This window comes from Salmo salar, chromosome 07, assembly GCF_965601325.2.
Source record: "Salmo salar chromosome 07, fSalSal1, whole genome shotgun sequence".
Classification (NCBI taxonomy): Eukaryota; Metazoa; Chordata; class Actinopteri; order Salmoniformes; family Salmonidae; genus Salmo; species Salmo salar.
The window spans coordinates 66,680,001-66,705,000 of record NC_138297.1 but is presented as its reverse complement, the minus strand read 5'-3'; the positions used below and the strand labels follow the sequence as shown (position 1 = coordinate 66,705,000).

The 25,000-nt window shown below is 47.6% G+C and overlaps 1 protein-coding gene across 2 annotated transcripts in view; it reads right to left on the bottom strand.

Annotated features, from left to right (window-relative positions):
* Positions 1 to 25,000, bottom strand: part of cacna1c (calcium voltage-gated channel subunit alpha1 C) — a 587,915-nt gene that overhangs the window by 22,688 nt on the left and 540,227 nt on the right. Inside the window, exons 26-35 of one of the 2 annotated variants that reach the window (XM_082977960.1) lie at positions 24,911 to 25,000; positions 24,444 to 24,645; positions 23,467 to 23,625; positions 22,889 to 22,999; positions 18,741 to 18,824; positions 17,811 to 17,894; positions 11,163 to 11,300; positions 10,242 to 10,307; positions 689 to 780; positions 206 to 365 (exon numbers count right to left, since the gene is read on the bottom strand). The exon at positions 24,911 to 25,000 is cut by the window's right edge and continues 57 nt beyond it. In XM_082977960.1, the coding sequence (XP_082834086.1) occupies positions 206 to 365; positions 689 to 780; positions 10,242 to 10,307; positions 11,163 to 11,300; positions 17,811 to 17,894; positions 18,741 to 18,824; positions 22,889 to 22,999; positions 23,467 to 23,625; positions 24,444 to 24,645; positions 24,911 to 25,000 (1,186 nt within the window). The remainder of the gene's footprint in view (positions 1 to 205; positions 366 to 688; positions 781 to 10,241; positions 10,308 to 11,162; positions 11,301 to 17,810; positions 17,895 to 18,740; positions 18,825 to 22,888; positions 23,000 to 23,466; positions 23,626 to 24,443; positions 24,646 to 24,910) is intronic. The other variant, XM_082977959.1, reaches the window with a different exon arrangement.

Here is a 25,000-nt window from a genome sequence, read left to right as displayed (position 1 = left end):
TGTAGCTAGTGGGATTGTCCCTCCTGACTCTCCGTAGCTAGTGGGATTGTCCCACCCCGCTCTCCGTAGCTAGTGGGATTGTCCCTCCCCGCTCTCCGTAGCTAGTGGGTTTGTCCCTCCCCGCTCTCTGTAGCTAGTGGGATTGTCCCTCCCCGCTCTCTGTAGCTAGTGGGATTGTCCCTCCCCGCTCTCCATAGCTACTTACCAGGAAGGCACAGAGCATGTAGAAGCTGACAAAGTAGAAGATAGCGAAGTGACTCCCACACTGGTCCTCGCTGGCTGGCCCCACCTCTGACCCCTTCTCACAGGGTCGCATGGGGGCGCATGCCAGCATGATCTCCTGCCACGCCTCGCCTGTGGCACACCTGGGCACAGGTAAACAACCAGGTGTCACACACAGAAGGCTCTACTGTACAGGAAGAATGGGTTCCATGAAGGGTCCACCTGGTGGTGAAATGCTGCATGGTTGTCCTACCTTCTAAGGTAGAGTTTTCAAACAAAAAATGGGAAAGGACATCACGGCTTGCAGAAGAGATGGAAAGGATGCGTAGGGGTTTGATAAAACACCCTTACTCTGAGATGGCAGTGCTTTCATGATCTCCAGATCTGTTGGGGCCTTTTAAATCAGGAATTTGTGTCGGTGGTTTACAGTCTGGAAAGAGAGGAGCAGAACAGACGAGTGGCTCACCTGAAGAGCAGGAGTGTAGCCTGGGGGAAGGTCTGGAAGTTGTTGTTCCTGTTGATCTGACTGTTGTCTCTCAGGGCTATCTTACCAAACATCTGCAGGGGGCAAGGTTGTTAGGAGACACAGGGCACGCCAGGTCAACATGGTGCAAGACAGCCACGCCACAGAGGACAGACGACATCATCAGGTCAATGCCACAGAGGACAGACGACATCATCAGGTCAATGCCACAGAGGACAGACGACATCATCAGGTCAATGCCACAGAGGACAGACGACATCGTCAGGTCAGTGCCACAGAGGACAGACGACATCGTCAGGTCAGTGCCACAGAGGACAGACGACATTGTCAGGTCAGTATCACAGAGGACAGACGACATCGTCAGGTCAGTGCCACAGAGGACAGACGACATCGTCAGGTCAGTGCCACAGAGGACAGACGACATCGTCAGGTCAGTGCCACAGAGGACAGACGACATCGTCAGGTCAGTATCACAGAGGACAGACGACATCGTCAGGTCAGTGCCACAGAGGACAGACGACATCGTCAGGTCAGTACCACAGAGGACAGACGACATCGTCAGGTCAGTACCACAGAGGACAGACGACATCGTCAGGTCAGTGCCACAGAGGACAGACGACATCGTCAGGTCAGTACCACAGAGGACAGACGACATCGTCAGGTCAGTGCCACAGAGGACAGACGACATCGTCAGGTCAGTGCCACAGAGGACAGACGACATCGTCAGGTCAGTGCCACAGAGGACAGGTGACATCGTCAGGTCAGTGCCACAGAGGACAGACGACATCGTCAGGTCAGTGCCACAGAGGACAGACGACATCGTCAGGTCAGTGCCACAGAGGACAGACGACATCGTCAGGTCAGTGCCACAGAGGACAGACGACATCGTCAGGTCAGTGCCACAGAGGACAGACGACATCGTCAGGTCAGTGCCACAGAGGACAGACGACATCGTCAGGTCAGTGCCACAGAGGACAGGACGACATCGTCAGGTCAGTGCCACAGAGGACAGACGACATCGTCAGGTCAGTGCCACAGAGGACAGACGACATCGTCAGGTCAGTGCCACAGAGGACAGACGACATCGTCAGGTCAGTGCCACAGAGGACAGACGACATCGTCAGGTCAGTGCCACAGAGGACAGGACGACATCGTCAGGTCAGTGCCACAGAGGACAGACGACATCGTCAGGTCAGTGCCACAGAGGACAGACGACATCGTCAGGTCAGTGCCACAGAGGACAGACGACATCGTCAGGTCAGTGCCACAGAGGACAGACGACATCGTCAGGTCAGTGCCACAGAGGACAGACGACATCGTCAGGTCAGTGCCACAGAGGACAGACGACATCGTCAGGTCAGTGCCACAGAGGACAGACGACATCGTCAGGTCAGTGCCACAGAGGACAGACGACATCGTCAGGTCAGTGCCACAGAGGACAGACGACATCGTCAGGTCAGTCCAGAGGACAGACGACATCGTCAGGTCAGTGCCACAGAGGACAGGACATCGTCAGGTCAGTGCCACAGAGGACAGACGACATCGTCAGGTCAGTGCCACAGAGGACAGACGACATCGTCAGGTCAGTGCCACAGAGGACAGGTGACATCGTCAGGTCAATGCCACAGAGGACAGACGACATCGTCAGGTCAGTGCCACAGAGGACAGGTGACATCGTCAGGTCAGTGCCACAGAGGACAGGGGACATCGTCAGGTCAGTGCCACAGAGGACAGACGACATCGTCAGGTCAGTGCCACAGAGGACAGGTGACATCGTCAGGTCAGTGCCACAGAGGACAGGGGACATCATCAGGTCAGTGCCACAGAGGACAGACGACATCGTCAGGTCAGTGCCACAGAGGACAGACGACATCGTCAGGTCAGTGCCACAGAGGACAGACGACATCGTCAGGTCAGTGCCACAGAGGACAAGTGACATCGTCAGGTCAGTGCCACAGAGGACAGGTGACATCGTCAGGTCAATGCCACAGAGGACAGGTGACATCATCAGGTCAGTACCACAGAGGACAGGTGACATCGTCAGGTCAGTGCCACAGAGGACAGGGGACATCATCAGGTCAGTGCCACAGAGGACAGGTGACATCGTCAGGTCAGTGCCACAGAGGACAGGGGACATCGTCAGGTCAGTGCCACAGAGGACAGACGACATCGTCAGGTCAGTGCCACAGAGGACAGACGACATCGTCAGGTCAGTGCCACGGAGGACAGACGACATCGTCAGGTCAGTACCACAGAGGACAGACGACATCGTCAGGTCAGTGCCACAGAGGACAGGGGACATCATCAGGTCAGTGCCACAGAGGACAGACGACATCATCAGGTCAGTGCCACAGAGGACAGGGGACATCATCAGGTCAGTGCCACAGAGGACAGACGACATCATCAGGTCAGTACCACAGAGGACAGGGGACCGAGGAGACAGGACAATAACCACAAGGCTTCTCAACATGTATATAAGGTAACAACATCTAGAGCTGGATTCAGCTTAGTCCTGGTATTAAAATCACTTCCAATGGAGCATGCTTTTAATTCCTGGACTAGGCTTAAAGTGTGCCTGGGAAACCAGCCCCTACAGATACAACGTAGAGAGATGAAAGGTTATTATAGTGTGGAGGAGAAAACAGGACAGAACATACAGAACCTTGGGTTAGGGTTAGAACAGCTGGCAACACAGACAGGACGAGACTGGCTAGAGGAGAGAAACAGAGGGAGGGAGAGAAACAGAGGGAGGGGAGAGAAACAGAGGGAGGGGAGAGAAACAGAGGGAGGGGAGAGAAACAGAGGGAGGGGAGAGAAACAGAGGGAGGGGAGAGAAACAGAGGGAGAGAGAGAAACAGAGGGAGGGAGAGAAACAGAGGGAGGGAGAGAAACAGAGGGAGGGGAGAGAAACAGAGGGAGGGAGAGAAACAGAGGGAGGGGAGAGAAACAGAGAGAGGGGAGAGAAACAGAGGGAGGGAGAGAAACAGAGGGAGGGAGAGAAACAGAGGGAGGGGAGAGAAACAGAGGGAGGGAGAGAAACAGAGGGAGGGAGAGAAACAGAGGGAGGAGAGAAACGGAGGGAGAGAACAGAGGGAGGGGAGAGAAACAGAGGGAGGGGAGAGAAACAGAGGGAGGGGAGAGAAACAGAGGGAGGGGAGAGAAACAGAGGGAGGGGAGAGAAACAGAGGGAGGGAGAGAAACAGAGGGAGAGAAACAGAGGGAGGGGAGAGAAACAGAGGGAGGGGAGAGAAACAGAGGGAGGGAGAGAAACAGAGGGAGGGAGAGAAACAGAGGGAGGGGAGAGAAACAGAGGGAGGGAGAGAAACAGAGGGAGGGGAGAGAAACAGAGGGAGAGAAACAGAGGGAGGGAGAGAAACAGAGGGAGGGAGAGAAACAGAGGGAGGGAGAGAAACAGAGGGAGGGGAGAGAAACAGAGGGAGGGAGAGAAACAGAGGAGGGAGAGAAACAGAGGGAGGGAGAGAAACAGAGGGAGGGAGAGAAACAGAGGGAGGGAGAGAAACAGAGGGAGGGAGAGAAACAGAGGGAGGGAGAGAAACAGAGGAGGGAGAGAAACAGAGGGAGGGAGAGAAACAGAGGGAGGGGAGAGAAACAGAGGGAGGGAGAGAAACAGAGGGAGGGAGAGAAACAGAGGGAGGGGAGAGAAACAGAGGGAGGAGAGAGGGAGAAAACAGAGGGAGAGAGAAACAGAGGGAGGGAGAGAACAGAGGGAGGGAGAGAAACAGAGGGAGGGAGAGAAACAGAGGGAGGGAGAGAAACAGAGGGAGGGAGAGAAACAGAGGGAGGGAGAGAAACAGAGGGAGGGAGAGAAACAGAGGGAGGGAGAGAAACAGAGGGAGGGAGAGAAACAGAGGGGGGAGAGAAACAGAGGGAGGGAGAGAAACAGAGGGAGGGAGAGAAACAGAGGGAGGGAGAGAAACAGAGGGAGGGGAGAGAAACAGAGGGAGGGAGAGAAACAGAGGGAGGGAGAGAAACAGAGGGAGGGAGAGAAACAGAGGGAGGGAGAGAAACAGAGGGAGGGAGAGAAACAGAGGAGGGAGAGAAACAGAGGGAGGGAGAGAAACAGAGGGAGGGAGAGAAACAGAGGGAGGGAGAGAAACAGAGGGAGGGAGAGAAACAGAGGGAGGGAGAGAAACAGAGGGAGGGAGAGAAACAGAGGGAGGGAGAGAAACAGAGGGAGGGAGAGAAACAGAGGGAGGGGAGAGAAACAGAGGGAGGGAGAGAAACAGAGGGAGGGAGAGAAACAGAGGGAGGGGAGAGAAACAGAGGGAGGGAGAGAAACAGAGGGAGGGAGAGAAACAGAGGGAGGGAGAGAAACAGAGGGAGGGAGAGAAACAGAGGGAGGGGAGAGAAACAGAGGGAGGGAGAGAAACAGAGGGAGGGGAGAGAAACAGAGGGAGGGAGAGAAACAGAGGGAGGGGAGAGAAACAGAGGGAGGGGAGAGAAACAGAGGGAGGGAGAGAAACAGAGGGAGGGAGAGAAACAGAGGGAGGGAGAGAAACAGAGGGAGGGAGAGAAACAGAGGGAGGGGAGAGAAACAGAGGGAGGGAGAGAAACAGAGGGAGGGAGAGAAACAGAGGGAGGGAGAGAAACAGAGGGAGGGAGAGAAACAGAGGGAGGGAGAGAAACAGAGGGAGGGAGAGAAACAGAGGGAGGGGAGAGAAACAGAGGGAGGGAGAGAAACAGAGGGAGGGAGAGAAACAGAGGGAGGAGAGAGAAACAGAGGGAGGGAGAGAAACAGAGGGAGGGAGAGAAACAGAGGGAGGGGAGAGAAACAGAGGGAGGGAGAGAAACAGAGGGAGGGAGAGAAACAGAGGGAGGGAGAGAAACAGAGGGAGGGAGAGAAACAGAGGGAGGGAGAGAAACAGAGGGAGGGAGAGAAACAGAGGGAGGGAGAGAAACAGAGGGAGGGAGAGAAACAGAGGGAGGGAGAGAAACAGAGGGAGGGGAGAGAAACAGAGGGAGGGAGAGAAACAGAGGGAGGGAGAGAAACAGAGGGAGGGAGAGAAACAGAGGGAGGGAGAGAAACAGAGGGAGGGAGAGAAACAGAGGGGGGAGAGAAACAGAGGGAGGGAGAGAAACAGAGGGAGGGAGAAACAGAGGGAGGAGAGAAACAGAGGGAGGGGAGAGAAACAGAGGGAGGGAGAGAAACAGAGGGAGGGGAGAGAAACAGAGGGAGGGAGAGAAACAGAGGGAGGGAGAGAAACAGAGGGAGGGAGAGAAACAGAGGGAGGGAGAGAAACAGAGGGAGGGGAGAGAAACAGAGGGAGGGGAGAGAGAAACAGAGGGAGGGGAGAGAAACAGAGGGAGGGGAGAGAAACAGAGGGAGGGAGAGAAACAGAGGGAGGGAGAGAAACAGAGGGAGGGAGAGAAACAGAGGGAGGGAGAGAAACAGAGGGAGGGAGAGAAACAGAGGGAGGGAGAGAAACAGAGGGAGGGAGAGAAACAGAGGGAGGAGAGAAACAGAGGGAGGGAGAGAACAGAGGGAGGGAGAGAAACAGAGGGAGGAGAGAAACAGAGGGAGAGAAACAGAGGGAGGGAGAGAAACAGAGGGAGGGAGAGAAACAGAGGGAGGGAGAGAAACAGAGGGAGGGAGAGAAACAGAGGGAGGGAGAGAACAGAGGGAGGGAGAGAAACAGAGGAGAGAAACAGAGGGAGGGAGAGAAACAGAGGGAGAGAAACAGAGGGAGGGAGAGAAACAGAGGGAGGGAGAGAAACAGAGGGAGGGAGAGAAACAGAGGGAGGGGAGAGAAACAGAGGGAGGGAGAGAAACAGAGGGAGGGAGAGAAACAGAGGGAGGGAGAGAAACAGAGGGAGGGAGAGAAACAGAGGGAGGGAGAGAACAGAGGGAGAGAGAAACAGAGGGAGGGGAGAGAAACAGAGGGAGGGAGAGAAACAGAGGGAGGGAGAGAAACAGAGGGAGGGGAGAGAAACAGAGGGAGGGAGAGAAACAGAGGGAGGGAGAGAAACAGAGGGAGGGAGAGAAACAGAGGGAGGGAGAGAAACAGAGGGAGGGAGAGAAACAGAGGGAGGGAGAGAACAGAGGGGGGAGAGAAACAGAGGGAGGGAGAGAAACAGAGGGAGGGGAGAGAAACAGAGGGAGGGAGAGAAACAGAGGGAGGGAGAGAAACAGAGGGAGGGAGAGAAACAGAGGGAGGGAGAGAAACAGAGGGAGGGAGAGAACAGAGGGAGGGAGAGAAACAGAGGGAGGGAGAGAAACAGAGGGAGGGAGAGAAACAGAGGGAGGGAGAGAAACAGAGGGAGGGGAGAGAAACAGAGGGAGGGAGAGAAACAGAGGGAGGGAGAGAAACAGAGGGAGGGGAGAGAAACAGAGGGAGGGAGAGAAACAGAGGGAGGGGAGAGAAACAGAGGGAGGGAGAGAAACAGAGGGAGGGAGAGAAACAGAGGGAGGGAGAGAAACAGAGGGAGGGAGAGAAACAGAGGGAGGGAGAGAAACAGAGGGAGGGAGAGAAACAGAGGGAGGGGAGAGAAACAGAGGGAGGGGAGAGAAACAGAGGGAGGGAGAGAAACAGAGGGAGGGAGAGAAACAGAGGGAGGGAGAGAAACAGAGGGAGGGAGAGAAACAGAGGGAGGGAGAGAAACAGAGGGAGGGGAGAGAAACAGAGGGAGGGAGAGAAACAGAGGGAGGGAGAGAAACAGAGGGAGGGAGAGAAACAGAGGGAGGGAGAGAAACAGAGGGAGGGAGAGAAACAGAGGGAGGGAGAGGAGAGAAACAGAGGGAGGGGAGAGAAACAGGGAGAGAAACAGAGGGAGGGAGAGAAACAGAGGGAGGGAGAGAAACAGAGGGAGGGGAGAGAAACAGAGGGAGGGAGAGAAACAGAGGGAGGGAGAGAAACAGAGGGAGGGGAGAGAAACAGAGGGAGGGAGAGAAACAGAGGGAGGGGAGAGAAACAGAGGGAGGGAGAGAAACAGAGGGAGGGGAGAGAAACAGAGGGAGGGGAGAGAAACAGAGGGAGGGGAGAGAAACAGAGGGAGGGGAGAGAAACAGAGGGAGGGAGAGAAACAGAGGGAGGGAGAGAAACAGAGGGAGGGAGAGAAACAGAGGGAGGGAGAGAAACAGAGGGAGGGGAGAGAAACAGAGGGAGGGGAGAGAAACAGAGGGAGGGGAGAGAAACAGAGGGAGGGAGAGAAACAGAGGGAGGGAGAGAAACAGAGGGAGGGGAGAGAAACAGAGGGAGGGAGAGAAACAGAGGGAGGGAGAGAAACAGAGGGAGGGAGAGAAACAGAGGGAGGGGAGAGAAACAGAGGAGGGAGAGAAACAGAGGGAGGGAGAGAAACAGAGGGAGGGAGAGAAACAGAGGGAGAGAAACAGAGGGAGGGAGAGAAACAGAGGGAGGGGAGAGAAACAGAGGGAGGGAGAGAAACAGAGGGAGGGAGAGAAACAGAGGGAGGGAGAGAAACAGAGGGAGGGAGAGAAACAGAGGGAGGGAGAGAAACAGGAGAGAAACAGAGGGAGGGAGAGAAACAGAGGGAGGGGAGAGAAACAGAGGGAGGGGAGAGAAACAGAGGGAGGGGAGAGAAACAGAGGGAGGGAGAGAAACAGAGGGAGGGAGAGAAACAGAGGGAGGGAGAGAAACAGAGGGAGGGAGAGAAACAGAGGGAGGGGAGAGAAACAGAGGGAGGGAGAGAAACAGAGGGAGGGAGAGAAACAGAGGGAGGGAGAGAAACAGAGGGAGGGAGAGAAACAGAGGGAGGGGAGAGAAACAGAGGGAGGGAGAGAAACAGAGGGAGGGAGAGAAACAGAGGGAGAGAGAAACAGAGGGAGGGAGAGAAACAGAGGGAGGGAGAGAAACAGAGGGAGGGAGAGAAACAGAGGGAGGGAGAGAAACAGAGGGAGGGAGAGAAACAGAGGGAGGGAGAGAAACAGAGGGAGGGAGAGAAACAGAGGGAGGGAGAGAACAGAGGGAGGGAGAGAAACAGAGGGAGGGAGAGAAACAGAGGGAGGGAGAGAAACAGAGGGAGGGAGAGAAACAGAGGGAGGGAGAGAAACGAGGGAGGAGGCAGAGGGAGGGAGAGAAACAGAGGGAGGGGAGAGAAACAGAGGGAGGGGAGAGAAACAGAGGGAGGGAGAGAAACAGAGGGAGGGGAGAGAAACAGAGGGAGGGAGAGAAACAGAGGGAGGGAGAGAAACAGAGGGAGGGGAGAGAAACAGAGGGAGGGAGAGAAACAGAGGGAGGGAGAGAAACAGAGGGAGGGAGAGAAACAGAGGGAGGGAGAGAAACAGAGGGAGGGAGAGAAACAGAGGGAGGGGAGAGAAACAGAGGGAGGGGAGAGAAACAGAGGGAGGGGAGAGAAACAGAGGGAGGGGAGAGAAACAGAGGGAGGGGAGAGAAACAGAGGGAGGGAGAGAAACAGAGGGAGGGGAGAGAAACAGAGGGAGGGGAGAGAAACAGAGGGAGGGAGAGAAACAGAGGGAGGGAGAGAAACAGAGGGAGGGGAGAGAAACAGAGGGAGGGAGAGAAACAGAGGGAGGGAGAGAAAAGAGGAGAGAAACAGAGGGAGAGAAACAGAGGAGAGAAACAGAGGGGGAGAGAAACAGAGGGAGGGAGAGAAACAGAGGGAGGGAGAGAAACAGAGGGAGGGAGAGAAACAGAGGAGGGAGAGAACAGAGGGAGGGGAGAGAAACAGAGGGAGGGAGAGAAACAGAGGGAGGGAGAGAAACAGAGGGAGGGGAGAGAAACAGAGGGAGGGAGAGAAACAGAGGGAGGGAGAGAAACAGAGGGAGGGAGAGAAACAGAGGGAGGGAGAGAAACAGAGGGAGGGAGAGAAACAGAGGGAGGGAGAGAAACAGAGGGAGGGAGAGAAACAGAGGGAGGGAGAGAAACAGAGGGAGGGAGAGAAACAGAGGGAGGGAGAGAAACAGAGGAGGAGAGACAGAGGGAGGAGAGAAACAGAGGGAGGGGAGAGAAACAGAGGGAGGGAGAGAAACAGAGGGAGGGAGAGAAACAGAGGGAGGGAGAGAAACAGAGGGAGGAGAGAAACAGAGGGAGGGAGAGAAACAGAGGGAGGGAGAGAAACAGAGGGGGAGAGAAACAGAGGGAGGGAGAGAAACAGAGGGAGGGAGAGAAACAGAGGGAGGGAGAGAAACAGAGGGAGGGAGAGAAACAGAGGGAGGGAGAGAAACAGAGGGAGGAGAGAAACAGAGGGAGGGAGAGAAACAGAGGGAGGGAGAGAAACAGAGGGAGGGAGAGAAACAGAGGGAGGAGAGAAACAGAGGGAGGGAGAGAAACAGAGGGAGGGAGAGAAACAGAGGGAGGGAGAGAAACAGAGGAGAGAAACAGAGGAGAGAAACAGAGGGAGGGAGAGAAACAGAGGGAGGGAGAGAAACAGAGGGAGGGAGAGAAACAGAGGGAGGGAGAGAAACAGAGGGAGGGAGAGAAACAGAGGGAGGGAGAGAAACAGAGGGAGGGAGAGAAACAGAGGGAGGGAGAGAAACAGAGGAGAGAAACAGGCGGGACCAATCCCAGATGCTCGGGGGCTGAGCAGCAGTTCTTACCTGCATCCCAATGACGGCGTAGATGAAAAAGAGCATCACTATGAGCAATGCTACGTAGGGGAGGGCCTGGGGGTGGAACAGAGAGAGATCAGTGACATGTCAACAACACTGTCTAGCACCACGTTACGGTAACACACTGCTGCACAAACAGTCCTTTTCCCACTGTCCAACACAACAGAAATAACTCTTATCAGAACCCCTTTATCAAATGTTTTGGTGCTCCTAGAAAACCAGCTACATTTAAAATGTTCAGACACTCTTATTTAAAGAGACTGTAGTAAGCTCATACATTTTCCTACTGGTCCCCCCACGGGAATTGAACCCGCAATCCTAGAGTTGCAAGCACCATGCTCTACCAACTGAGCCACACGGGACCAATGATGGATAGCTTATCTTCACCCTAGAAATACCATCTCAACGTGGAAGCCTTATCATTAACCTATAGCATGGTGAGTAGGCTATGACAGCATGCATATGAAGGGTATTGGGGTTTTGAGAGACAGTTAGATGCTGACTGGTTAGCTGGACACATAATTCCTCCCTTCTACATTCCTCCCTCAAGCAGGGTCAGGGTCAAGCTGAATTTAAGACACTCAATTCAGGAAGTGATTTGAAATGAAAATTCTATTATGGAAAAACGTAAATAAATAGGCTATCTAAAAAAAAAAAAATTGGTTTATTGATAATTCATTTAAAATAAATATATTTTTAAAATGATTGGCCAGGTACAGACCAGAACTAAAAGACATTGAGGTGTGGTCTTTCCTCCCAAACCTCAGTTATATCTAAGTCAGATTTATAGAATTTCCATTCCACTATACTTCCCTCCTGAATTGACTGACTTCAATTCGAATTGACCCCCGTGACCCACTTGCATCTCAATTGTCAATGGTCTTGACTTGAGTCTGAGTCTCCCCTCACTTGAAAGGACTTGATGAAGGTCCACAGCAGGGTCCGTATCCCTTCTCCCCGAGACAGCAGTTTGACCAGCCTCATCACTCTGAAGAGCCGGAAGAAGGTGATGGAGATCCTGGCGTTATCTTCAGAGTTTTGTAGTCCCTTTTGTTAGGCACCGGACGTCAACACACACATACACACACACACACACACACACACACACACACACACACACACACACACACACACACACACACACACACACACACACACACACACACACACACACACACACACACACACACACACACACACAGACATGAACACACGACACACAGACATGAACACACACACACACAGACATGAACACACGTACACACAGACATGAAACACACACACACACAGACAGGAACACACGTACACACAGACAGGAACAGACACACACACAGACATGAACAGACATACACACAGACAGGAACACACATACACACAGACAGGAACACACAGTACACACAGACATGAACACACGTACACACAGACATGAACACACATACACACAGACATGAACAGACATACACACAGACATGAACACACATACACACAGACATGAACACACGTACACACAGACATGAACACACGTACACACAGACATGAACACACGTACACACAGACATGAACACACGTACACACAGACATGAACACACGTACACACAGACATGAACACACGTACACACAGACATGAACACACGTACACACAGACATGAACACACGTACACACAGACATGAACACACGTACACACAGACATGAACACACGTACACACAGACATGAACACACGTACACACAGACATGAACACATGTACACACAGACATGAACAGACACACACACGATCATCCGAATGCAAGTGCACACCCACACGTAGTTGCAGACACACACACATACACAGACACACACACATACACACAAAGTTAATAAGTCAATCACTGTTGAGTCCTTCAAATAATCCCATCAAAAACAACCTACAAAAGAGTTTAGGAGAGAATTGGGCATCACCTGGTGGCTTTATGAGAAACGGGAATACAACTAACAGACACAATGCATTACACTTCCTGTTCTCCAGCAGAGGAAAACTAGCAAAGCTTTTCATGGTCCTATTAATATTTCAAAAGCCCACAAACAAAAAACTAGGCTATGAAATATTTACACAATCCTCTATAGGCAAAATGTTCCTTTCAATTTAAGTTCGGACAACATTTGATTATCTGGAGTACCTTGGGAGGCCCTTAAGAATTCATAAGCTAAGCCACAACTAGACAAAACAACCAAGTGATATTAAACTACACAATACACACTGACAAATCACAGCAGGTAATATCTCCCACCAAAAACAGAGACAACAAACTCCACAACACTACAACACAACTTTTACACAGTAGAAACTACTTCCACAACCTTCACCAGACTGAACAACAACAAACAACGTTTACAACAACAAGAACAAGGTAATGCATTGAACCATTGGTTATTAGGTATTATTCCTCATAGAGCCACCATCTGTGTTCTAGTGCAGGAGGTTAAACCACAGGAGGACAGTAGGGGGAGCAACTGTGCCACAGAGAGAGAGAGAGAACGACTGATAGAGATAAAGAGAGAGAAAGAAAGGTAGATGACCGCGTGACCATGGCTTGCACCAATGACAGAGCATCATTAATAGAGGCGACGGAGGAGGAGGAGGAAGAGGAAGAAGAGCGAGCCAAGTTTTTTAACATTTTGCCTGAGAGCGATGACAACACGACAGCGACTACAGAAGACTTATCCACAGTCTAAAACCCCAGTACGGGCATGGGCATCCCCTTTGTTTACGCACGCACGCACGCACGCACGCACGCACGCACGCACGCACGCACGCACACACACACACACACACACACACACACACACACACACACACACACATTTTGTGACGCTGACACAGCTGGCATGCTGCTGGTGATGGGGGTGGAGGGATGAAGGGCTGGTGGAGACGGAGGTTACCGTGGGTCCGTACCATTGTTCTTACCGCGGGGGGTTGGGAGGAGGAGGAGGAGGAGGAGGTGGTAGAAGAGTCAGCTGGCTTTAAAGAAAGACAGACAGATGAAAGCTATAGTAGCCCAGACCGCCCTGCTGCTGCTGCTGCTGGGACCGCTGGGGGGGTACAGTAAGATGATGCACCAAGCATTGTGTGTGTGTGTGTGTGTGTGTGTGTGTGTGGTGTGTGTGTGTGTGTGTGTGTGTGTGTGTGTGTGTGTGTGTGTGTGTGTGTGTGTGTGTGTGTGTGTGTGTGTGTGTGTTGGATCCATGAGATAGCCCAGGGACTTGGGGAAGACGACACACCTGAGAGGTTAGATGTGGGACAGGAAGGACCCTAGGTGGCAGAGCCCTTGTTCCTGTTAGAATGAGGCATGTTGTTGTACTGAGTAGATCCCACTGTTAGGAGATACTGTAGCACATGTATGAGGGAGAGCTTCACTAGCTTTTATACAGTCCTTAAAGAGGTGGGGGTTAACTGGGCCTGAATATCAGACAGGGTTTAGAAGTCATTGTGGAATATTACCTCCAAAGTGCTGGAGGCAAATAGAATGAACGTCATTTGCGTGTGACTGTGACTGTGTGTGTGTGTCTGTCTGTGACCGTTGTGTGTGTCTGTCTGTGACTGTGTGTGTGTATCTATCTGTGACTCTGACTGTGTATGTGTGAGTGTGTGTGTGTGTGTGTGTGTGTGTGTGTGTGTGTGTGTGTGTGTGTGTGTGTGTGTGTGTGTGTGTGTGTGTGTGTGTGTGTTTTGAGGACCACGTAGAGGTCCTAGGTTGGCGTGGATCAGGGACGGGGGGGACGGGGACGGGGGACGGGGACGGGGACGGGGGGGGGAGGCTGGGGGGGGGTTGTGTATCTGGGGAGTAGGAGGTGCTCTACATGTTTAGGGTAATACACTAGAATTATGTTGGACTGTAAATCCACTACCATCAAACATTTCAACCAATGAAATTACACTGGATCATTGTCAAAATGCTCAACTGTTTTGAAGTTGAAAACGTGATGGTGCAGGATTGTATAGTCCTGCAGTGTTATCCTGCATGTTGTATTGTGAGGGGGGGGGGGGGAACACACAACACAATCACTTCACTAAAACCTCCAGTCCAACTGTGAAGATGTGAGTTGTGATTATTATACTGTCAAACAATCACTCCTCAAAGCAACTAACATTTTAAATAACTTTTAAAAATATGTTTTTTCTTCACATTGCACATAATCATTACAGTTGAAGTGAACTGTATAGGTAACCTAGGTCTCTGTATAAGAGTGTTATTTCATATCTGTGATAGCAGGGCTGGGTAGAATGGTTCCACATTGTAGAAGCTCCTAATGTCCTCTTTTTATTTGATTCACTTAGTTTAACTGACCTTTGTATATTTAAAGTCAATTGAATTCCTCCCTCGTATTGTTATTATGCTTGGCCCTGTTGGCAGATCGTTTCTGAAAACAACTCTAATCATTCTTAGATGCCTAGATGATATACACTCTTAGAAAAAAGGGTTCCAAATGGGTTCTGCTGTCCCCATAGGAGAACTGATTTTGGATCCAGTTAGAACACTTTCTGATTCCAGGTAGAACCCTCTGTGGAAAGGGATCTACATGGAACCCAAAAGGGTTCTACATGGAACTAAAAGGGTTCTACCTGGATCTAAAAGGGTTCTACCTGGATCTAAAAGGGTTCTATCTGGATCTAAAAGGGTTCTACCTGGATCTAAAAGGGTTCTACCTGGAACCAAAAGGGTTCTACCTGGAACTAAAAGGGTTCTACCTGGAACTAAAAGGGTTCTACCTGGAACTAAAAGGGTTCTACCTGGATCTAAAAGGGTTCTACCTGGAACCAAAAGGGTTCTACCTGGATCTAAAAGGGTTCTACCTGGAACCAAAAGGGTTCTATCTGGAAGCAAAAATTGTTCTTCAAAGGGTTCTACCTGGAACCAAAGATAGTTGTTGAAAGGGTTCTCCCATGGGGACAGCTGAAGAAGCCTTTTAGGTTGCAGATAGCACCTTTGTTTCTAAGAGTGTAGGTTCACCTGGATTAGTTAACGTTAGTTTGTTAAAGTCCTCTAACGTTAGTGAAGAGACCCAGGTTACCCAGCGTGCATTTCAGGGTGAGCAAGAGCACCACAAATCAACCAATGAGAGGAAAGATAGAAGTAAACATCCATAAGAAGATGAAGAGTGAGAGATCAGTTCAGACAGACATGATGGAGGGGAGGAGAGGCATTCCGAGGGGAGGGAGAAATGCAGCTGTGACATCACCGCCTGCAAGACACCATCACCATGGCAACAAAACGCAACTTCTTTTCAGAACCCTTCTAAACCACTTTTTGTTTAAAAACACACATCAAACCAACTGAAAAATAATTCAAAACACTCACATGAAATCAACTGTCAAATTAAAAACTAAACTGAAAATTGTTTTAAGAAGCACCTTCTGGTCAAAATAACTGGAGGGGGTAGCTATGTAGAGTAGAGTTGGGGAAATAGGATGGGAGGGGGAGGAAGGGTGGTCGGGGGCATCTAATCCGCTATCCTAATAACACCACTTTATCAAGGCCAATACACACTCACTTAAACAACACAAAAACAGTGAGTGTCTTTCTGATATTTTGGTGGCTATTAGGTTACCATTACCAGGAAGTACAAGTACAGAGGGTTTCTAAAAACAATCAAATACGATGCAAGAACAGTGAGGCTCGTCAATCAATCAGACTACCAGAGAAGAAGAAGACTAGGGTCATGCCTAGGTTAAAGATTCATCAAATCAAAATAAATGTCAAACGGCAAAACCAAACTGAGTGCAGGGTAAAGTGTGAGTGACTGGTATAGCAGAGGAGGGTATATATATCTGGCCGACAGATACTGGTAAAGTACTGGTCATTCTGGTCGTTCATAAAGACCTTGGTCAAACCTCTCGTGGTCAGATAGCTTCACTTTCAAAGAGAAGAAAACCACACTTGTCATCCATCCACAGGGCAGCCTAACACTATCGCTGCTTCTCAAAGAGTTAACTATTCAACTCAACTATAGGACACCAGCAGAACTAATAGTTACAAGTTGGTACTATAAGGAATTAGTCTCAAAGAAATTCTAGAAGGACTCGTGTATAGACATATAAAAGCACTAGTACTACACAATTACAACGCATATACACATATACAAGATATAACTAATATAATCAGCACAATCAAAGTAGCATTTTGAGTCCTTTTCTGTTCTTAGAAACATGCCTTTGTTAGTGATCTGAAGCCATGGATTGTTCTCATCTAAACTAGAGGAGTGGGTGAAGTGTCTTTCATGACTTGTGAAAGGAAAGCTGGCTATTCCGCTATGCTGTCCCAGAGAGATGAAAGGTTTATGAACTGACCATCAGACACAATGGACAGATAAGCCCAGATCAACTTGACACAGTTACAGACAGTATTGAGCTGCTATATGATTGAGCAATTGACCAAATAAGCTTCTGGGTCCATTTAATGCAATAGACTCAGGTATAAAAGGTATTGAGCTACTGTAGGATTCACCTGTCGGCTTGGTTTTAAAGGAAATGTCTAACATTTTTCAACTTCATATTCATCCTCTCCAGCATCACCCCAACATCAACATGGGTGAAAATGGTGTGTTTCTATGTTTTATAGTAAAAAATATAGAGGAAGATAAATGTTTCCAATGACATCATCGGTGTGCATCATGTGATTTTAAACAATTATGAGTAGGCATTTCTAATTGGTTGATGAGGTCATTGGAAACACCTATCTTCCTCTATGGTTTTTTACTACTTATCATAGAAACGCACCATTTGATGTCGGGGTGGTGCTGGAGATGATGGATATGAAGAAGCAACATTTTCACATTTGCCTTTAAGAGTGTAAATACTCATTCAATGGTTCTCATGTCTCATCATGGGATGTCTCAAAATACATATCTAGATTCACTAGGGACAAAATCCACTTTTTAAATTTAACGAGGCAAGTCAGTTAAGAACAAATTCTTATTTACAATGACGGCCAACCCTCGGCCAAACTCGGAGGACGCTGGGCCAATTGAGCGCCGCCCTATGGGACTCCCAATCATGGACAGATGTGATTCTGCCTGGATACGAACCAGGGACTGTAGTGGTGCCTCCATGCACTGCCTTAGACCGCTGCGCCACTCAGGATCCCCTCAATAGAGACGAAATGTCTTATATAGGAGATACATTTCTGTTTATATTCTGGTCACCTTTTGTTTACATTATGAACAAGGCCAGGAATTTCTCATGAAAGGTGACATCACTCACCAGTAAATATTCATGAACAAATGCACGTCTACCTACATAGTTTTGCATACAAGCTAAAGGCTTTATGTAAACAAATTGTTTACAATTACTTTTTCTTCAGGCCTGAATATATCACCCTTTTTTTCCAATCATGCTATACAGTGTCAGTCATGCCTTGGGGATTTCACATGTCCCCAATTGTGATGATAATATACATTGAAAGAAATGTACAAAAAACAAACCCAAAACAAGTGCTGAGACAATGCAATAGTCTACATTGTATTGATGCTCAGAGGTGAGAGTGAGAGGCAGGCAGGCAGACTGAAAGGTGGGCTACTTACGTTAACCTCAGTGATCGCTATGTCAACAACGCTACCCACAACTATTAAGGCATCAAATGTGTTCCATGCATCAACAAAATAATGCTGCGTTGGGTGGAAGAAACAAACAAACAAACAAACAAACAAACAAACAAACAAAGAAAAGAAAATGGAAAGAAAAGAAGCAACAAAAGGAGAGAGGGAGGAGAAAGATAAGAAAGAAAACAGTTATATATGAACTTTTGTGATTAGCGGAAGGTAGAGAGGGAGGAAGGACATTGGTTGAAAATTAAATGACAGTTGAAGTTTGAAAACGGGAGGAAATAAAAGGAGCGAAATCCAAGATGATCGAGAGGAGAAGCGGCGACCAGTCATGCTTGTCCATGTGGGAAAACAACATCAATAAACAACAACAATAACAAAATCACAACCAAAACAATCGGTTTAAAAAAAGAATAGTTGAGTTTCTTTGGTTAGTTAGTGTGTCTTGTTAGTCAAAGTGAAAACCCTAGGACATGTCATAGTCTTGCTTTAGAGCCAGGTCTCTCTTCTGAGGCCTAACGAATAGAACCCTTTCAGTACGTACTCTAGAACACTTTCAGTACTCTAGAACTCTTTCAGTACTCTAAAACGCTCAACTGTTGTTCTGTGTACTGTGAAGAACGAGGAAGCACCTTTTTTTTCACCACGTGATGCCTTGGAAACCCCGAATGAGAGCGGCCATCTTGAAATGAATGATGGAGGAAGGAAGAGGGGAGAGGAAGGGAGGAGGGTGGACTTTGGGGAAAGAAACCACACCAGAGAATGGTGCTATAGAAGACAGGATTGTCACAAAGAAAGAGAAGGAAAGAGAAAAGAGAGGGAGAGAGAGAGGGAGAGAGAGGGACAGAGCGAGTGGAGAGAGAGAGAGGGACAGAGCGAGTGGAGAGAGAGGGGTGGCGATGTACTTACGTTGATCTCACTCAGAATGACGTCTATTATGCTGCCAATTACGATGAGGAAGTCAAAAACATTCCAAGGATCACTAAAGTAACCCTACACAGGATGGGCGGAGGTGCAGGAGGAGGAGGGGGGGTAAGAGAGGCAAGTTAGACAGGCATTATTATAGGGAAAAGCCTTCCTTTTCAGCCCTTAACTCTTCCAACAATGTGTTTGGGGGGTGGCTCATCTCTTCTGAAACTATCTTCTTAGATCTTAAAAGCCAATAGAGCAACAAAATGCATGATTGGTATTAAATTCTGAAATATTATTGTGATTGTAATATTGTAAATATTAAAAGTGAATGTTCATGTCACGTTCTGCTGCTTGCTTGCTGTAGCCCACAGTACAGTTAAATCAACGCCACAACTTGTTAGCATGTAACCTATTACTACTGAAGCTCATCTTCCTGTAAACAGTGCGTAGAATAAAAGCTTACAGGGGTTGATAACATGGGTTGTTAAAGGTAAGCACTATTCAGTCAAATATTTTTGTGTGATTCTATATCAAGCCAGAAGATTATTTCTTAAACAAGACATTATTGCAGTTTTTTTCTGGCTCTTTTACTTCCTGTGAAAAGGAAATGAGGTCATAATGAAGGGTGGTGTTCTATGTACATTAGCGTAGCAGAGTGATACAGCAAGATTGATTTATCCAATGTATTATTATTATTACATTATTATTAACAGTAGGGATTATATTATTATTATTATTATTATTAACACTAGGGATTATATATTATATTACTTTTAACACTAGGGATTATATATTATTATTAACACTAGGGATTATATATTATTATAATATATTATTATTAACACTAATGATTATATAATATTATTCACACTAAGGATTATATATTATTATAATATATTATTATTAACACTAATGAGTATATATTATTATTAACACTAGGGATTATATATTATTATAATATATCATTATTAACACTAATGATTATATATTATTATTAACACTAGGGATTATATATTATTATAATATATTATTATTAACACTAATGATTATATACTATTATTAACACTAATGATTATATATTATTACTAACACTAGGGATTATATATTATTATCATTATTAACACCAGGGATTGTATATTATTATTAAAATGAGGGATTATATTTTATTATAATATTGTTATTAACGCTAAGGATTATATATTGTTATATTATATTATTATTATCACTAGGGATTATATATTATTATTAACACTAGCGATTATATATTATTATATTATATTATTATTAACACTAGGGATTATATATTATTATTAACACTAGGGATTATATAGTATTATTAACACTAGGGATTATATATTATTATATTATATTATTATTAACACTAGGGATTATATATTATTATTAACACTAGGGATTATATAGTATTATTAACACTAGGGATTATATATTATTATTAACACTAGGGACTATATATTATTATTAACACTAGGGATTATATATTAGTATATTATATTATTATTAACACTAGGGATTATATATTATTATTAACACTAGAGATTATATATTATTATTTACACTAGGAACTATATATTATTATTAACACTAGGGATTATATATTATTATTAACACTAGGGACTATATATTATTATTAACATGAGGGATTATATTTCATTATTAAATTATTATTATTATCACTAGGCATGATATATTATTATTGTTATTATATTATTATCACTAGGGATTATTATATTCTAACACAGTATGATGTTTTAACCAGTGAGAAGCAGTCAGTGGGTCAGTGGCAGAGGAATAGGTAACCTCATTTAACGGTGGTTTAACCAGGGTTAATGCAGTTGCCTTAGTGGGATGAATGGGGAGGGACTGAACACACTGAGGGAAGAGATGCAGGTTGCTCGATGTGACCTGGGAGAGTTGGAGGGTCTAGTGTGGTGAGAGATGAATCCAGATGAATCCAGATGACAGAACTCTTAAAAATACCAGCAATACTACCAAAAATACTACCAAAACACTTTCCTAAAAAAGTAGTTTACAATCATACAATATACAGAAATGAGAAAGACACAGTGGTAAAAATCCTTCAGTAGGCTTCCCTTTGACCCAACTGCAATGAAGTGATGTCTATTCTAACATGTGATTCCCTTCAAAGCTAGTGTCGGTGTTGTATACAGCAGTTGATGAGAGAGCTGGTTAGGACAGGATGAGGCTAAACGTGTCCTCTGCACCTATAGAAAAAGGTACTGATTAATATCATGACGGTCCTGTCTGTTGAAAGAGAAGGTCAGTAACACGAGTTAGAAAGTGACACAACGTTCTCTGGGTCTCTTTCAGAGAGGTGGGACGTGTCAATAGATAGTTTCAGACCAAGGCTAACCAATCAGGACTCAGTTTATTATTATATATATATTTTTTTAATTTAACCTTTATTTTACTAGGCAAGTCAGTCAAGAACAAATTCTTATTTACAATGACGGCCTACCCCGGCCAAATCTGGACGACGCTGGGCCAATTGTGCGCCGAATGTGATACAGCCTGGATTTGAACCAGGGACTGTAGTGATGCCTCTTGCACTAAGATGCAGTGCCTTAGACTGCTGCACCACTTAAACATCCTATTTCGACGTACTACTACCCTGCCAAGATAAGAACACAAAACCTTCACAATGTGAGATTAATTATATGAGAAACTAGGTTTGTTGACTGACAATTAAACAATATTTAGTCTCCTTTATGACCAAGAGTGATTTGCATCAATGGTTTATCCCAGTTTATCATAGAAAGCAGGAATAAACCGATCTCCTCATAGCCACACAGAGAGATCAGCACCACAGTGAGCAGCAGCAGAGAGATATCACCGTAGAGTCACAGCAGTCAGCTCGTCAATCTATAATAAACATGGAGGCGTTGCTTAGTAACCTGATGAGAGGGCGGTTTGTTCTGTCCATCCATGTATTTACTCTGTCAGCGTCCCAAATGCCATGCTATCCCCTTTAAAGTGCACTACTTTTCACCAGGGCTCATAGGGCTCTGGTGAAAAGTGGTGAACTATATAGGGAATAGGATGCTGTTTGGGATGCAGACACTGTATCTGTTCTACAGAAGTAGCCATCTGTTGTTGTTTCAACAACGTAAGCGGCCGGCTGACGCAGTAGGTGGCATTTTGATTGGACTAATAAACTCACCAGGTTACCGAGCAACATGTAAAACAAGATATAAAAACCTAGACAACATCAGACACTGAACCAAATCATTAATGCATCTTTTCTTTTCTAATCTTTTACATTCTTTTTCATTAAAGTGGAAATCAGATCATAAAAGGCATAGTTTATAGGACAACTGATAACATATAATTATGTAATGACAGACTTGATTAACTTGATTACATTCATATCCAAATTACAGGTGATACTGATTTCCACTGATAGGCTAAGACTAATTTGGTAATGATAAGAATCGTCTCTGGGACAGAGAGAAGTGTTTTGGAGCGACAGACTCCTGAGAGGGGAGAGAGCGGGAAAGAGAGGAGAGAGAGGTGAAGAGAGAGGGGAAGAGAGAGGTGAAGAGAGAGGGGAACTGAGAGAGGGAGAGAGGGAGAGAGGGAGGGAGAGGAGAGAGAGGGGAAGAGAGAGGGGGAGAGAGAGGGGGAGAGAGAGAGGGAGGGAGAGGTGAAAAGAGAGTAGGAGAGAGGTGAAAAGAGAGGTGGAGAGAGATGAGAGAGAGATGGAGAGAGAGGTGGAGAGAGGTGGAGAGAGGTGGAGAGAGAGGGAGAGAGAGGTAGAGAGGTGGAGAGAGGTGGAGAGAGGTGGAGAGAGGTGGAGAGAGGTGGAGAGAGAGGTGGAGAGAGAGGTGGAGAGAGGTGGAGAGAGAGGTGGAGAGAGGTGGAGAGAGAGGTGGAGAGAGGTGGAGAGAGGTGGAGAGAGAGGTGGAGAGAGGTGTAGAGAGAGGTGTAGAGAGGTGTAGAGAGGTGGAGAGAGGTGTAGAGAGGTGGAGAGAGAGGTGGAGAGAGGTGGAGAGAGAGGTGGAGAGAGGTGGAGAGAGAGGTGGAGAGAGGTGTAGAGAGAGGTGGAGAGAGAGGTGTAGAGAGGTGGAGAGAGAGGTGGAGAGAGGTGGAGAGAGCGAGAGACGTACCCGTGGTTTGAAGGCGATGAGTTTAAGGATCATCTCCACAGTGAAGAGGCCGGTGAAGAGCATGTTGAGGATGTTCATAGCATCGTTGAAGGAGTGGGTCTGGCCGTGATGCTGCAACAAACAGACACTTAATCCCCGATCTGCATTTCCATGTAATCACATGGTGAACACACCTACCTCAGGCTACAGTAGAAGCCTTGAACGCAACGAGTAACGACATAAATACTGACGCTCCAAAATACAGATACAGCCTTTAAAAACACCAACTCCTTCTAGCATCTAGGAACCAATACCTGAGGCAATAGCATGCCTTTTAACTGATATAGATAGACTATCCTCCCCATAATGCACCGCTAGTGTCCAGGGCACTATGTGGTTCACTGTGTTTAGGGAAGTAGATTTACAAATGGATTGATGCTACCGTATTGGGCTGAGGGCATAAAGATGGTATAATTCAACGTTTTCCCTGACCAAGATGGACGATTTAAGTGATGCTCGGACGCCAATGTCTCTCACATGCACACACACGCACGCACGCACGCACGCACAAAAACACACACACACACACTCTCTCTTACCTGCATGGCCAGACAGATGGTGTTCAGCAGGATGAGAGTAAACATCAGGTACTCAAAGTAGGTGGAGTTAACCACGTACCACACCTTGTACTGGTACTGGTTCTTAGGGATGTACCGACGTAGAGGACGGGCCTTCAGGGCATATTCCACACACTGACGCTGTACCACACACACACACACACACACACACACACCACACACACACACACACACACAAAACATGTGTTTAATCAACAGACGTTTCCAGTAATACATCAGTGGACATAGTATTGATGTGTAAATGTCAGTTCATATAGGTAATATACCATTTACCATCCAGTTAACCACTGATACAACTTAATGACACTCCTCCTTTCAGTATGGCCCCGGCCCCCTCCTAAGTGACTCTATGGTGACCTCGTGCTGACCCCTCTTGACCTCTCTCACCTGTTTGACCTGTGATCTTGAACACCCCTAATCTCTCACCTGGTTCTGATGACCCCTAACCTCTCACCTGGTTCTGATGACCCCTAACCTCTCACCTGGTTCTGATGACCCCTAATCTCTCACCTGGTTCTGATGACCCCTAACCTCTCACCTGGTTCTGATGACCCCTAACCTCTCACCTGGGTTCTGATGACCCCTAATCTCTCACATGGGTTCTGATGACCCCTAATCTCTCACCTGGTTCTGATGACCTCTAACCTCTCACCTGGTTCTGATGACCCCTAACCTCTCACCTGGGTTCTGATGACCCCTAACCTCTCACCTGGGTTCTGATGACCCCTAACCTCTCACCTGGGTTCTGATGACCCCTAATCTCTCAACAGGATCTGATGACCCCTAACCTCTCACCTGGTTCTGATGACCCCTAATCTCTCAACAGGATCTGATGACCCCTAATCTCTCACCTGGGTTCTGATGACCCCTAACCTCTCACCTGGGTTCTGATGACCGCTAACTTCTCACCTGGGTTCTGATGACCCCTAACCTCTCACCTGGTTCTTGTCCAGCTCACAGTTCTTGTACTCCTGCTCTCCCTGCTCCTGGAAGGTGACAATGACGAAACCGACGAAGATGTTCATCATGAAGAAGGCGATGATGATGATGTAGATGATGAAGAAGATGGACACGACCACTCTGTAGTTGTAGACAGGGCCCAGGTCCTCTGAATGGGAGTCTATGGCCCGGTACAGGAGTCTGGAGAGGATGGATACACAGTTCTAAACCTAGAGACTGAAGCCCCATACTTTAACGTGTGTGTGTGTGTGTGTGTGTGTGTGTGTGTGTGTGTGTGTGTGTGTGTGTGTGTGTGTGTGTGTGTGTGTGTGTGTGTGTGTGTGTGTGTGTGTGTGTGTGTGTGTGTGTGTGTGTGTATGTGTGTATGTGTGTGTGTGTGTGTGTGTGTGTGTGTGTGTGTGTGTGTGTGTGTGTGGTCACTCTGCTGCTGTGATGCAGGACTCACGCTGGCCATCCTTCAAAGGTGGAGACAGCGAACAGAGCCATCATCCCCTGGAGCACGTCGTCAAAGTTAAAGTCACTGTTCTCCCAGACA